Source organism: Oculina patagonica, chromosome 7 (assembly GCF_052425735.1).
Source record: "Oculina patagonica isolate OP01 chromosome 7, crgOcupat, whole genome shotgun sequence".
NCBI lineage: Eukaryota > Metazoa > Cnidaria > Anthozoa > Scleractinia > Oculinidae > Oculina > Oculina patagonica.
In genome coordinates this window covers 19,845,586-19,860,315 of record NC_135764.1, presented here as the reverse complement: position 1 = coordinate 19,860,315, position 14,730 = coordinate 19,845,586, and the positions used below count along the sequence as shown (strand labels likewise).

The following is a 14,730-nucleotide window of genomic DNA, read 5'->3' as shown; positions in this document are numbered from 1 at the left end:
GCAAGTGACGTCAAAAAATAGCTTTAAGCAATCCGTACGCTTTGCTTTGAAGCCGCTCGCGTTCGCTTCTGTTCCCTAAACCAATCATGTTGCTTACTTCTTGTTAGTTTGTTGCTTTGTTTGTGATCAAATGTAAGTAGTTTCAAGATCATATCGCTCTTATGGAGAATACGCTAGAAAAACATACCCTACCGTTCTGAAATTGTCCACACACCGAGAAAACAACTGAAATATATATACTAAACTTGCTTTTAGTTTTGTTTGTATTAATTCCTTCTTTGAGAAGTGAGACTGGTTTCAGTTGTATTAGTTCTAGCATTTTAGTCTTTTTAAACAGGAATCAAATATGATTGCTGTTGATGTTGCCAAAGTAAAGTTGCAGTGGAGTCCCAATTTTTCGAGCCCTCGTTTGCCTGGATTTGCTCCACTCAGTCGAACACTGCATTTCCCCCCCCCCCCCCCCGAATTCTTGAATCAACTTTCGTTTCTTTTAGAGGCTCGAGAAATCGGAATTTCACTGTACTTATTAAAATATCTCGATGTAATTTGTGCTGTATTTGTGTTGAGAAAGATTTTCAGGCCAATATTTATGAAGCGAGAATTTGCTACTCAGTCGAATCGATTTGCCATCGAGATTTTAGTCAAACACACCAAGACCACCAATACCGATAATGATTTCAAGACAAAATGAAAACTTGACAATACTATTTGCCTTTCTTTAATAAATAACATTTTTTAAAAAGCCTTACAATTTTATCAAAATAAATTCAAGTTAGCAAAAACAAAACACTTTCTTTTACAAACACTCGATTGCACACTAAATATAGTTAACACTTTCTGCCATACAATATCTTCTGTTTAAAAACGGCTCAAAACTCTCTCCAAAGAAATACATGTAATTTTTTCTTTTGTCATTTTTGTGCATCGACTATCGCTCTCAAATCTTATTGGTGCAGCCAGTGTTAGTAAACTAGTTGCCAGTCCGCACGCCTCCGCTTCTGAATGTTCAGTCGAATTGTCGGAGTGTTACTGGGGTGTAGTGTGTTGAACTGGCTGATGACGTCGTGTTTGGAAAACCAGTTGTTTGTTGCCTTGGAAATAAAGAAAAGTTAAACACATTTTAAATACAGTTTGTTTCAGTGCTTTGGCATTTGATACAGCTCAATTAAATAATTCACTTTTTGGCAGGCCTTATGGCTAGACAAACAAGACTGCAAGGCTGATCATACTACGTGAAAAGTAGACTCTGCGAGACATCAACACGACTACAACTGATACAGCAGGATTGCAACCGCGGACAGCTGTTTCGTCCTTATTGGGACTAATCAGCGCGGTGTAGCAAATCTAAATAACGCCAGCTCAAAGAGCCAACGCAAATAGATTGCCTAACCCGTACACTAGTCGTGTCAGTTGGTGTATACTTTTCACGTAGTATGATCGGCCTTGCAGTCTTGTTTTTTATTTCGTTTTTTTGCTGATCAGATCTTTCAGCAGATCCTACAAATTACAGCATTATCGTTTGCGGTCCCTTGTTGTTTTTAGTCTTACTTATGGCTAACACGTTTATACTACATACCGGAACAGGTCGCGCTTGATGCTGTGCTGGTGGAGAAGTCCTGGAGTTGATCATGGGTGTTACCACTTCCCGGCGTGCAAAGCTGCCCATGGCCTTGTTCACGATTATAGGGGGAGGGGTGGGTGGTGTTATCTTGGTATGGGAGTGGTGATTTCCTGGAACTGGACTGGGAAACATCGCCTGACGGGACATATGTGAGCTCAGGGAGGACTCCTTGGGGAAAGGAAGATTAATTTGACCTTCTCTGTGGGGAAAAGAGAAAGAATGTTAGCAAATCCTATGCACGACCTGTTACGAGCCAAGAACTTTTAGAGAACGTAAACCTGGAAAAGATTGAATTTCCATCAGATTCCTTACCTTGGAGACAACAAAGAAACAAAATTAGCTAATTTTTAAGAGATGCTTTCGACTTTTTTAAGAGAAAGTAACAGCGTTGTGACGAAAACATACATTTAGTGGACAACTTGTGGGTCCCGAATTTATATTTTATACAACCTTTATATAATTAACAACACAACTACGTTTCCCGCATTTGAAACCTGGCTACACATCTTCTCTTTGAGTTGTGATTGGTTCATTACACTGCAATGTTTGGCGCGACTATCTCCCCGGCTGTGATACCATTGCCATTAGAATAAGGATAAGGATCACAGTTTTAGTTTAATACCTTACCATACAAGATACAAACGGACATTAAATTGACAAGCTTTCAACAGTCAAACCTGTAACAAACGTGGAGAACAAAACACAAACAACACAACGACACAAACTGCATATGTCAAAAAATGAGTAACCATTGACTGGGGCTCAAGGAAACTTGCGGAACACGTAGAAAAGAGAAACGGGGTATTGGAGTTGTGGTTTTTTAAACATATTTCCAAACAAACCCCTCAGCGTGGAAAGGAAGCCGATTGTGTTACTCACGTTTGGAAAGTTAAAATATTACAACCTACTTTGTCTAGTACTGTTCCACAAAGTCAGATCATTACATTTGGTTTTCCAGTGATCTAAGTAAGTTTTTTTGGCTTTATAAAAAGATTTCAGTGTTCCTTTGGTCCAGTCCAGGATGGTTCGGTCTTTCTTATTCGTCCATAAAAACTCGCCGAGTTAGGGGTTGAGTCGTTGAATAAATTTCTAATTACTTGATGATGATTTAGTACTTATTTATTAGTTGAAAAATGATTTGTAGGACAACTGCGAACAAATTAAAATCCCAGGGGTAGTGCACAGGCGAGCCGGTGGGACCCTCGCTCTCGAGTTTTCGTAGACTCTTCTAGTTAATCAATACGAGTTATTCTGAAACGAGAGGGGTCCAATTTTCCTCAATTGAGCCCGTATTATTTTGGAATTGTGGTTAAAAAATGATCACTCACTGTACAGCTGCTGTTGTGGGCCTTGGCAATCTACAAAGGAAAGAATATTTGAGGAAATTTATTAGTGTTGTTTGCAGGCATTATTTACGTCTTAATGCAACGCATGGGGAAGCATCATGTGACGACAGTCTACTCATGGGGAAATTGGGGGGTTGGCGCTCATGCACTCAGTTGACAGAGAAAATTCGGTACGGATCCGTCAAAACATCGGTTCGAACCTGACCACTTTTGAAGAGAAACGGTCAACCAAGACTTTGCCTCCTGAAGCGGTTGATCCAGTTGATAATTTATGAAAAATTTCCTTTGCGTAAAACGTTTTATGCTGCTCACGTTTTGTAGATCAGTCAAATCAAAACTAAGGGGCAAGATATATAAACAGAAGACCTCAATGAAAAGTTAAAAAACTAAAAGCAAAAGTTACACTTATCTTGGATAAGCCTAATCGTGCTCCGCTAAACCACCGGGTCTAGTCAGAGAAAGACCACCGCATTCTACTTAAATCTGGAAACTATTCTCATTCATAATTATGACGTGGAATTCAGAAGTGCGTGGATTACATAACTCTGTTTGTTTTTAGATAGTTGCATTATGTGATGTTTAATCGCCACGTGCTCAATTGCGGTATTTAAAGATCCCTTTGCTTAAATTCGGGGCCTTTCAAAAGAGATACGCAAGCCGGGAAGTCCGGGTGAATTTTCGACCCTCCCACCTCCCCTTCGGCGACGTAATACACAGCTATAGTGCTCTCTCACCCTGTCGCTCATTGCCTCGGCCACAATCCTTTCCAATACCGTAAAATTCCGGTTATAAGCCCTGGGCTTATACAACTTCGTAAGGGGTTTTGGGTGGGCTTATAAGCGGAGGGGCCTATATCCGTGAGGGCTTATAAGCGTAATAAAAAAATCATTTCGAAACGAGCCACGGGAGTGTTGATCGAAATACGTTTTTAGGTTAAAAACACATAATAAAGCAACATTTAGCCCTGTTCAGTACTGTCATTCAGCAGGGGGGGGAGCTTATATCTGGGGGGGGGGCTTATAACCTGGAGTACTTTTTTGTTTCCAGGTAGATGGGCCTATAACCGTTGGGGCTTATAAGCGGGGGGCTTATAACCGGAATTTTACGGTATCTTATCCACGCCAGACAATGAGCGGCATGTTTAATGAGTGAGAATGGTATACAATTGATTCGGCTACTTCTGCTTGTATTTTGAGTCAATCTTCACAAGCAGGAGCCCACAAGGTGCAATTCTAAAATAGACTTACAATTCGTCGTTCCATCTCACTTTACTTCGCTTGAGCTGTGTCAGGTCGTAGAACTGTTGTAGTGGTACACCTCTAAAATAAAAACAGCCAGGGAAGCTATATAAAAGATTTTTTAATTTTTTGTTCTAGAAGTGCGTGTCTAGCGGGACTTCGCGATGCCACGGGAGGGATGGGCGCATTTATGTTTTGGAAGGGGTGGAGTTATTTTTTTGAGAGAGCGGGGAGGGGTGGGGGGCTGTAGTGGTCAAACAATCTGTAAAATTAAATTTCCTCTCATGTGGCTACAGGTATTCTGGTTCACTTTTTGTATTGTGTTTCAAGCTCCATTTATTCACTAATCATAAACTCTACACCCTAAAAGTGACATTTGATCCTAATCCTAGTAAATGATTATACAATCACGCACATATTGTAACATATTGTGTCGGCAGATGACCCTATGTCACTGAGATGTATAAAACTCATGAAAGGTCAAGCTGGATAGTTGACAAAATGGTAATTTTTGGGAGAAAGATCAATATCTATAATGCAATGCTATCGACATCATTCGTGAATATACGGAATCAAAGGCTCAGGCAGGCAGTACGGGCCCGCGCGTCGACCCTTGCGTCCCTGTGCGACTCCCGTTACCTGAAAGCCGAGTGGAGACTGGAGTTCAATCTCCTTGCCTGGACAAAAAAAAATGGCGGGTTTTTTATGTCCTTTAGCAAGAAGGGGATGACACGACAGCACTGAGTGCTCAGCTATTATTTACTTCCTGAACGAAACGAGTGAAAAAGAGATGATGGGTAGGTCGCATTTTTCTTTTCATTTTTAAGGTCTTTTTTAAAAAGCTCAGTGCTTCTTCTGCTCTAACTACCTCGGTGAAAGAACCCTCCGTAAAAACTAAAATCTTAAACTAAGATGATTAGCATCTTACATAAGATAACCACCATCTACAAAGAAGGCTGAAGTGATCTCAGTTTAAGATAATACATCTTAACTTAAGACAAGTAAAGTCTTTTGCATTTGTAAGATTCAAATCCATCTTAATATAAGTTTTTGAATGCATCTTAAAATAAGACTGGTCCGTTTTATAATAAGATTGTGCCCTCTCATCTAAGATTGCTACTTCTTACTTTAAGATTGCAGACTCTTAACTTTCTCATTTCAAGAGAAAGAACATCTTAAATTAAGAAGGTCGTTCGTCTTAAATAAATTTTAAGATGATTTCAAGATCGGTATTAAAGATGGTGTCATCTTAACTAAGTCACGTTACGTCTTAAATTAAGAAAGTGGGCATCTGCAATATTTTGAAGTCAATGTGGAGGATATAACCGTCTGTACAATGCAGTCATGTGTGCAAAGGATTTTATGGCATGTAGGGTCGAAATGTAAAATTTTGGTGCCATAAATTTATCACGGCCAAGAACCAGAATTCAAGTGATATCATACCGACAAAGCCGAAAGTTCCAAAAGAAAAGGTATGAACATTTGCGACTTTCCGTTTCAACTTTTTTAGGAGGACAACTTCAGCATTTTTCGAAATTATCTAATTTCCGGAAAGTTGGTGTTTCTTATCAAAATAATTAAGCGGGATTTTCCGTCGCATGCATGCAGGAGAACGTTTTACTGACCACCATTGCTCTTTTACGTAAGGAGGACCTCTCGGGAAACAGTACAATTTTTGATTGGTTACTTTCGATCCAAAATGGCGTCAGTTGTAATTGAGCAATGTTTTGATTGGCTAATTTCGATCCGAAATGGCGTCAGCTTTTCTTCGTTTCGTCCTTCGTTTCAGTTCGTGAGTTTCAGGTGCTATTTGCTGTGAATAACATTAACAAGGGCGCTAAAAACTGTTGGAGAAAACAGTATTCTGTGTCCACTTGGCAAAGATATAATCTTCAAAGCTGAGGGAACTCTCGGAGCTGGAAGACGATTTAAAATTTGGTCTAAATGTTTGAAGGTAAACTGAAGCAGATGTGAACACAGTTTCAACACAGGTAACGGGTACTGTAAGAGTTTGTATCGATTTAAAATTGAGCGTGGTATGAGCGTTTGTATGGATTTGAAAATAAGTTTAAAATATATCCTTTCCTTTGAAAAGCTACAATAAAGCTTGAAACCTTACTTGGTGTCCTTATTTTGTCTTTCTAGTTCTTCTGAAAGCCATACGCGCGATACTCGTTTCAACGGTCTTCCACACCGCGTTGAAACGAAAATCGCGCGTATGGCTTTGTGAAGCACTAGAAAAACAAAATAAGGACACCAAGTAAGGTTTCAAGCTTTATTGTATCTTTTCAAAGGAAAATGAGATATTTTTCAACTCAATTTCAAATCCATACAAACGCTCATAGTACGCTCAATTTTAAATCCATATAAACTCTTACAGTACGCTTTGGTCCCCTGTGCTTTCAACACTCTTAACACCCGATTTCTGTTTTACCGTCGATTTAAAACAGCTATAAGGCCTGTATGTTCGTTTTATCTTTTTCTTTGTGTATATTTTTGTCTGGATTTATAAGCATAATAAAGTCATTCTCTTGATGTTTGTAGTGTTTTCATTTATTTATGTAGAACAAGCCAATTATGAACGCAAATTTTCCATATGCCATTTTTAGTACACACAAGTGACCGTTATTTTTGAAATCACCCCTGGACCTTAAATCTTAAATTAAGACAAGAAACATCTTACGAGTTATTAAGATATATTTGAATCTTAAAATAAGACGAAAAAGCAGCTTGCCTGGGCACCACGTATATAAGATGTTGCGCATCTTAATTGAATGTCAACACAATCTTATTTTGAGAGTATTTCAAATCTTAAGTTAAGATGATACTTCTTAGATTAAGAAAAAGTTTCCGTCTTACCTAAGCACCAATCTTAAGATGAAAAAACGTCTTACTTTAAGATTTTAGTTTTTACGGAGCCTGTGAAATTTTGTTGTTCTATATTGTTTTAGTCGTTCTTTGTTTACATTCTCACAGGTTCTTACACCAAGAATGAGCCCAAAATTTTCCTTTTCACGAGTCCCGGTGATCAAGGAAACCGGTTCTACTGTTCTGGGTTCTCTCCTTTTTTTGTCGGTGAATATAAGCTTACCTCCCGGGGTATAAAAATCGATGAGTGGTCATGAGGCCATGAGGGTCAAATATCAAGCAAATAAAATCGGCCAAGAACCAGGGTCCCAAAGGTGAGAAAGATTTAGGGCTCCAGGGCACTCCCCAAAACCAGGGCTTCAGGCACTGCAGTAGTGCAGGAGGGGGACTTTGGGGTTTTCGGTTTCTCGGTTTTGGCCATTTTTTAGATCGGTTTTTCGGTTTTCGCAACAAAAAACCGCGGTTTTTCGGTTTTTGTGTCTTCTTCGGTTTTCGGGTGTTCCTTCTATTTGCATATGGTTTTCGGTTTCCGGCAAAAATACCAGCGGCTTTTCGGATTTTGTATTTGCTCTGGTTTCTGATTTTTCCAATTTGGTTTACAGTTTCTCTGAGATCATGCTGGTAGAAAGAAAACCTGCTTTTACGTTTAAAGTGCAAGTTAGAGCAGCGTAATTTAGCATGTTTATTAAGCTTACTTAGTTTTGTTTTTGTGTGTTTGTGTGTTGTATAGTTTGCTATGTAAATATTAAGTATACCTGACCTTTTTATAAATTATTGTAATAAAAACTAAGTATGGCTGCCCAATCTTGTTAGCCAATCGTGGTTATTCTGGGCAGCCATGCACTTTACTTTATTTATTTTATTTATTGTATTGTTGATTTAATTGAATGTAAAGGGTGCAAATAAAGTTGTTGTTGTTGTTGTTTATGAACAAAAATGTCAAGACTCTTTAAAAAATTCCATTCTTCCTTCTTTCAAAATCTCGAGGTTCAAATTTAGGTTAGAGTTTCGGAATTTGGAATGTTATGTTCGGTTTTGATCGAAATTCACTTCGGTTTTTCGGTTTTGCATGATTTTTTGTGCGGTTTTTCGGTTTCTTACAGACCCCAATGCCCCCCTCGTGCAGCATGCAGCATAATAATATTTTGGCTCCAAGCAGCATGTCGATCGGGCCTCAGGTTCCATGGAGTGAATTCTACCCGGGGTATCCAATCGAACGTTCGGTAATCGAACTCAATCGAACATCAATCGTTCGATTGGGTTCGGTAATCGAACATAATCAAACTCACAATAAAATTTGGTCAATCGAACTCAATCGAACATTCGATTACCGAACAGTGAACAATCGAACTCAATAGAACGTTCGATTACCGAACAACCAACAATCGAACGTTCGATAACCGAACTCCTGTTTGTTTATACTGCGTACATATGGTACAGTGCACCGTTCCCCTAATCCTTTTTTGGCGATTCGCCATACCCCGGGATAGGACGATTGTCTGCACAATAGCCACGGGCACACCAGTCTGCCACGTGGTTGGGAGAAATTTTGCCAAATGTGTGTTCTTCACATATTGTTGCAGTGAATGAAATGGTGCAACAGGGCTCGAAATTGCGACTCACTGGTCGCCAATGCGACCAAAAATTGAGTGCTGGCGACTAGATTTTCAGAACTGGTCGCCAGCTGGCGACTCACGCTTTGTCCGTTCACTTTTCGCTAGAAGAAATTTTTGCATTTAAGTCTTAATATGGAGAAATCATTTGGAACTGGTAGCTAGAAAAAACAACTCACCTTTCCTTTTTCACTAAAATAAAACTCAAGATTCGATTTCACGGTCTGTTAAGCTTAATTAATAACTCAAAATGTACTTCGATACTTGTGTTTACCAGGCGCCAATGGCCTACTGTTTCTTCCCCATTTAGCACTTTGATGCAAATTTGTTGAGCTGATAACCGGTAACCGCACAAAACACCTTCACGAAACCAAAAACATAAAAGCCGAAAGCAACCGTAGCTTTTTTGTGCGTAAAGTAACATTTAAAATCATGTTTTCGTGAAAGTTGTAAGCTCAGTGGTTAGAGCGTCCAACCGGTATTCTGGAAGGTCATGGGTTCGACTCCCGTTGGGGGAACTCGGAAAATCTTTTTTCCGAGTATTCAACTTGAGAACGCTTCTTCATTTACTTTCACTTATCCAAGTTGCCATTTCACTTTACATTTATCCACATTTATCATTTCGACATATTGAGCCTTGCAGATATGGCAGGACATGTGTCACACATAAGAACCTAGTATATGACCTCGCTCACCACGAGTCTCCCATAGCTCAGTGGTTAGAGCGTCCAACCGGTATTCTGGAAGGTCATGGGTTCGACTCCCGTTGGGGGAACTCGGAAAATCTTTTTTCCGAGTATTCAACTTGAGAACGCTTCTTCATTTACTTTCACTTATCCAAGTTGCCATTTCACTTTACATTAAAAAAAATTAAGTTGGCGACCAAACTTTTTAATCTGGCGACCAAATTTTTCCTGTTAGTCGCCAGCTGGCTCCTAAGCAAACAAGTTAATTTCGAGCCCTGTGCAACTTCTGTTTGAGTGTAACGGTGAAAAGCAGGGCAGAAACCATAGCCTTCCTTCTAATATAGAAATATTTTGTTCTCTTCTACCAAATATATTTTACTTAACATTGACATTCAGTTCGATATTTGGACGTATTTTTATTTATACCATGCCATAGAAAATACAACCAATCAGAATACAGGTAAGCCGTTGTATATTCCACGGTATTCAACCCAACCTTCCCATCGTGCGCTGCGATTGCATTCTCGACGAAATTTAGTAAGCGTATTTTCTATGGCATGGTATAAAATAGTTACACAACACTTTCTTGTGGTATACTATGGAATATCCCACTTGTCACTTGTATTTTCTTGGTATACACACTCGCCTAAAGGCTCGTGTGTATACCGAGAAAATACAAGTGACTCGTGGGATATTCCATAGTATACCACTCGAAAGTGTTGCATAACTAGTATTTATTCCATTCAATAAAAGTTGATTTACTTATCAAGAAAAAGATTCTGAACAAAATTTGAACCAAATTGAGTTCGATTGTGTTCGATTATGTTCGATTGGTTCGAAAATCGTACTCACAGCAAAATAGATGTTCGATTTTGTTCGATTACCGAACCCAATCGAACGATTGGCGTTCGATTGGGTTCGATTGATTTTTGGTTCGATTTTGTTCGATTGCATACCCCGGGATTCTAGGGTTCCCAGTCTCTGACCACCCTAACTTTGGGACCTCTTGAGCCTTCATAATGATTGAATTTTTTAATACATATAACTGAGAGAATTCTTGCATTTCATTGTTGGAGAGCTACAGTGTATGGTCAATGAGAGAAGACCATGAAATCCTGTATTAAAATTTTACAGTGCTGAAATAAAGAGCTGTTTCACAGCAGATAGCATAATTTCCCTTTTTTTAAAACATTCCAACACTTCTGGAATTGTTCGGTTTATTAAATTTTCCCCGAAACTCATTGGAAGAACTGCCAAAACATCTTCCCTAAACAAATTACACATTATAAAGACTCTACATGTATCTGTTCTGCCGTCAGAGAATTACACTTGAAATTCGTCAGTGCTTCAGATAACAGAAAAACACTTGTCCTCGCTATAAACATGCTTCTGACTGGAAGTCTTATTGAAAATACTATGTAACAGCCAATCAGTCCACACCGATTCATAAGTATGTTTTTCGCAACCAATCAGGAAAAACCCAGAATCTGGCTTTTGAACATATGACCCGACAAGTAAATTATATTGTATCATGCTCTCTTTCCCCAGAGTGATACATGTAAATATGTGATTATTTAATTTATTCTATATCTTAATCATCAAACACTTTGATCATAAGCCTCTGCCTCGGGAGACTGGGAAACTACGCCCTGTGGCTGCCATCTTGGAATGAGTGACTTATTTTTTCATTTTTAACTTTTTTTTCAATTTTCAACTTCACCTCACCAGTTTGTCATTTCCACTACCACCTCCCTACTCCATGTTTTTAACATTAAGCTCCCACCTTCCTCGATATTGCCAACCCAATGTGGTAACTACTACACTTCATCAGAACATGTATTCAGCACTCACCCACCAAATAAACCATATGCCTGCTATGCCAACCAGTCTTGCCCAAAAGCACAACACAGTGACCCTGGCCAGGGCTTGATTGTGCAAGTTAATCCACTGAGCAGTAAACTGTCCACAAGTTGCTGGCAACTTTTCCCTTCCAAGCAACTTTTTGTATTTTGGGCAATTTTTTAGACTGAAGATTTCTTAACATTGTCTGAGTGTTGTTTGAAGGTCACGTGAACCTTTCCGAACATTTTTCAATCTTTTTCTGAAGACTAACAAAGTTTGCTGAAGATTTGCGTGGAAGATACGAAAAATGTTTCAAGTTTCGGCTTATTCAGCATTAAAACATTACAAACATATCAGGGAACATGACGTCATTAATATTTTTCTCAGTGAAAGAAATTGTGCATCAAATTTTGGCCTTAAAATGTTATTTGCATACTTCTATTGCAGTTAAATTGTATGAAAATGATTAAAATCTTACCTTCAAAGGGAAATTAGCATATATTTGGAGAATTTTTTTTAATAAAAAGCAACTTGAAATTTTTTGAACAACTTTCAAGCAACATCTTTGAGAGAAATTTTGAGCAATTTTTTTTTTGAAATTTGGAGCAAAATGTGAACAGCCCTAGCTGCGTCTCCCACACATTAATGATAGTACCGTAAATGATCTAATAAACGCCCTCTCTCAAATAAACGCCTCTTATCTAATAAACGCCCCCTCTGAGGTGTTAGGTTTGTATTAGACGCCCCTCTCTAATAAATGCCTCATGTCTAATAGACGCCCCCCTCCAGGAATCATTTCAGGAGTAATTTCATTTCATTCCAGGAGTAATTTCACGCAATTTAGTTAGTTTTTTGCTTGACTTGGACATCGTAGAGGCCAACAACACAACATGGTTAACCCCGATGACGATAGAAACGTCAATATCGAACTATGAACGGCATCTTAAGGCTTTGCATTAGCGCAGATTAGATTAGTCTCCTACTCACAAACTCTGTTATGTATCTTACTCCAGTAGAAAACTACCCATCCTATTATTAGTTGTGTTGACGTCGTTGCTACTGTTAAATAGAAATAAACTCCTCTCTCTAATAAACGCCTTATATCGACTTAACGCCTCCCCTAGGACCCCAAAAATTTAATAGAAGCCCTAGGCATTTATTAGATCATTTACGGTAACCAGATTTTATGACCCAACAGGGGTCATGTTAACAGGGTTGCATAGTATTCGAGTGTGTACAATATGCAAGCCAGCATAGTAATATAGCAAGGCATACGAGCCATGCAAACCAGAAATCCCAATAAAAGCCTAACCGCAAGCTACCTAAATTAACTGTAGGCTAATCAAAGTACAATTTAGGCTATATTAGCTAACCAATCTGTTATACTAACAGGGATGGCTTGCATGACTCACACGAATTGCATGACTCACGAGCCATGCAAGCCAGAAATCCCTAATCCTAATACAAAGGCTAACTGCAAGCTACCTAAGCTAACTGTAGGCTAACCAGCGTGTTATTTAGGCTAAATACATAGAACTGACGTGCTGGCGCGCACTTTGTCAAGACCCCAATATTCCCTGGTTGATGATTTTCTTTATTCTCTCCACCAGTATGCTAGGCAGTGTATTGTCATCATTAAGGAGAAATGAGATATTGATCAGCTGGATATTTAACTCACCTTGGATGAGGAGCAATCCCACTACCAAAGTGTTTATGGCCCTTCTGTAGTAAGACTGGTGGCTCCCATTTTGGTCGATGGCTTTCAGGAAGGCACACGGGGGCCTCACCAGCATAGCTACGGGCACGGCCCCAGGGGCATTTGACATGAACGTCAGCTTGTTCAAGGTGGCGTGAATACCTGGAAAGCATGTAAGAAGGTCAGTAAAATGTTTATTCTAAACTCTGGTTGTTTGCTGATTGTGTCATTGCAATTGGTTTCTTTGTTGTTTATCATATAAATAACCATATTCATTAATTACAGCACTTACTTAATTTAATGCTGGGGTGTTACCCTATTTAAGAGCTCTAAAATTTGTACACATGTTAATCCCAGTTTCCCAGGAATGGTTTCTGTTTGTGTAAATACTTGCAAAATGCTTCAATTTACCCATGTAGGTATAATTTTTGGAAGCAACTATTTTATCATTGTTATTATTCATCCCTAGAGAAGTGCGATTTAAAGAAAACAACGTAAACCAAAGCAGTTCCTGGGTAGGCTCAGGTCTGAAATAGGGTACCGTACCAATTTTAGGGTAAAATCCTTTATTTTGGTCTGAAATAGGCTATGGGTTTCAGGAAGTACACTACACACCCCTACCCAATTTTTCAGACAGTACACTCCCTTCCCCCTCCCCCGGATCAGACTACACACGTATGTATTGACTCTTGGTTTTAGGCGGTTGTAACTTGATTTAAAATATAAAGCAAACAGCGGTGAAAAAGCATTATGAAAAATCACATTTTACTTAACTTGACGTTCCCACCTCCCTCCCCCTCCTACCCCCCGGAGGAGAAATTGGATCAAATAATTATGCACTTCTGTCTACATTTCTCAGTTGTGTGTCCATTTTAATCTTTATTTTGATGCTTCTTCAGTTTTCTCTATCTATGTCAAGTTATCAATTTGTTTTCTCCGTTTCTTTGTTCAAATTAAGAGAGGGAACTTTTTTTCATAAAATTGCTGACACTCTGCACAAATTGCGTGCCTATGTCTTTCATTGAGTCGTGAGACACGCAAAAACAATTTTACTTTGTAAGCGTCGGGTCGCACTAGTGGACAAAATTGTTTTTGTTGTGACGAATTTTCAGGCTAATATCTGTTTTTTATGTGCCGTGAGATTTATAGTGTCATCTGTCGCGCGCTCCCCGTTTTGCCGTGAGCGTTACAAAAATACAATCGTGACGTGACGTTATCAAGTTGCGTGATATTTTTCGAAGAACTCATTCTGTGTTTCTTATTGGGCGATGTATATTAACACCTGGCGTAACCCTTAGGCCTAGCTTGAATTTGCTGCTTTTGACTATGAACAAGTAAATTACCATATACACTTTAAATTTTAGACGTATGTTTGTTTATTCAATTCGCAATATGTAACTAAACTTTGCGGCGTCTGGTTGAAAGTTTTATTAAATTTACAGAACTCCTACAGCTAGAAAAACAATTTTTAGCAAAGTTTACAAATTCTACTTGGACTTACCGGTCAGGAAACGTTGTTATACGGCGAATGTGCGTTGGATCGTGGACCAGAGAGGATTGAAAATTTCTCGAGAGCTTGTCAAAGCCATGCTTTTCACGGTAGAGTTCATGCTGTAATTTCGACAGATGACTCGTGGCGACTGCCATTTTTCAGCCTCTGATTACAGAAGTCTTGCTCTCATGGCACTAAGCGAGGTATTAAATCGTGGATTGAAGCCAGGGATGACAATAATTTCGTCTCAAACCGTGTGAAAATGCGTTGGTTCTATGCCCGGATTTTGTCCGAACGCTAAACAAAATTCGCCAAGGTTACCTCTTGT

General features: G+C 39.0%; 1 protein-coding gene across 1 annotated transcript; it reads right to left on the bottom strand.

The window, feature by feature from the left end:
* Nucleotides 1-702: 702 nt before the first annotated feature.
* Nucleotides 703-14,730, bottom strand: LOC144661118 (sperm-associated microtubule inner protein 4-like). The gene is made up of 6 exons (XM_078521827.1): nucleotides 14,412-14,730; nucleotides 12,893-13,072; nucleotides 4,215-4,286; nucleotides 2,950-2,979; nucleotides 1,577-1,820; nucleotides 703-1,091 (listed from the first exon to the last, which is right to left on the bottom strand). Exons 1-6 carry the CDS (start codon nucleotides 14,555-14,557, stop codon nucleotides 963-965), a joined length of 801 nt encoding a protein of 266 aa, XP_078377953.1. The 5' UTR covers nucleotides 14,558-14,730; the 3' UTR covers nucleotides 703-962.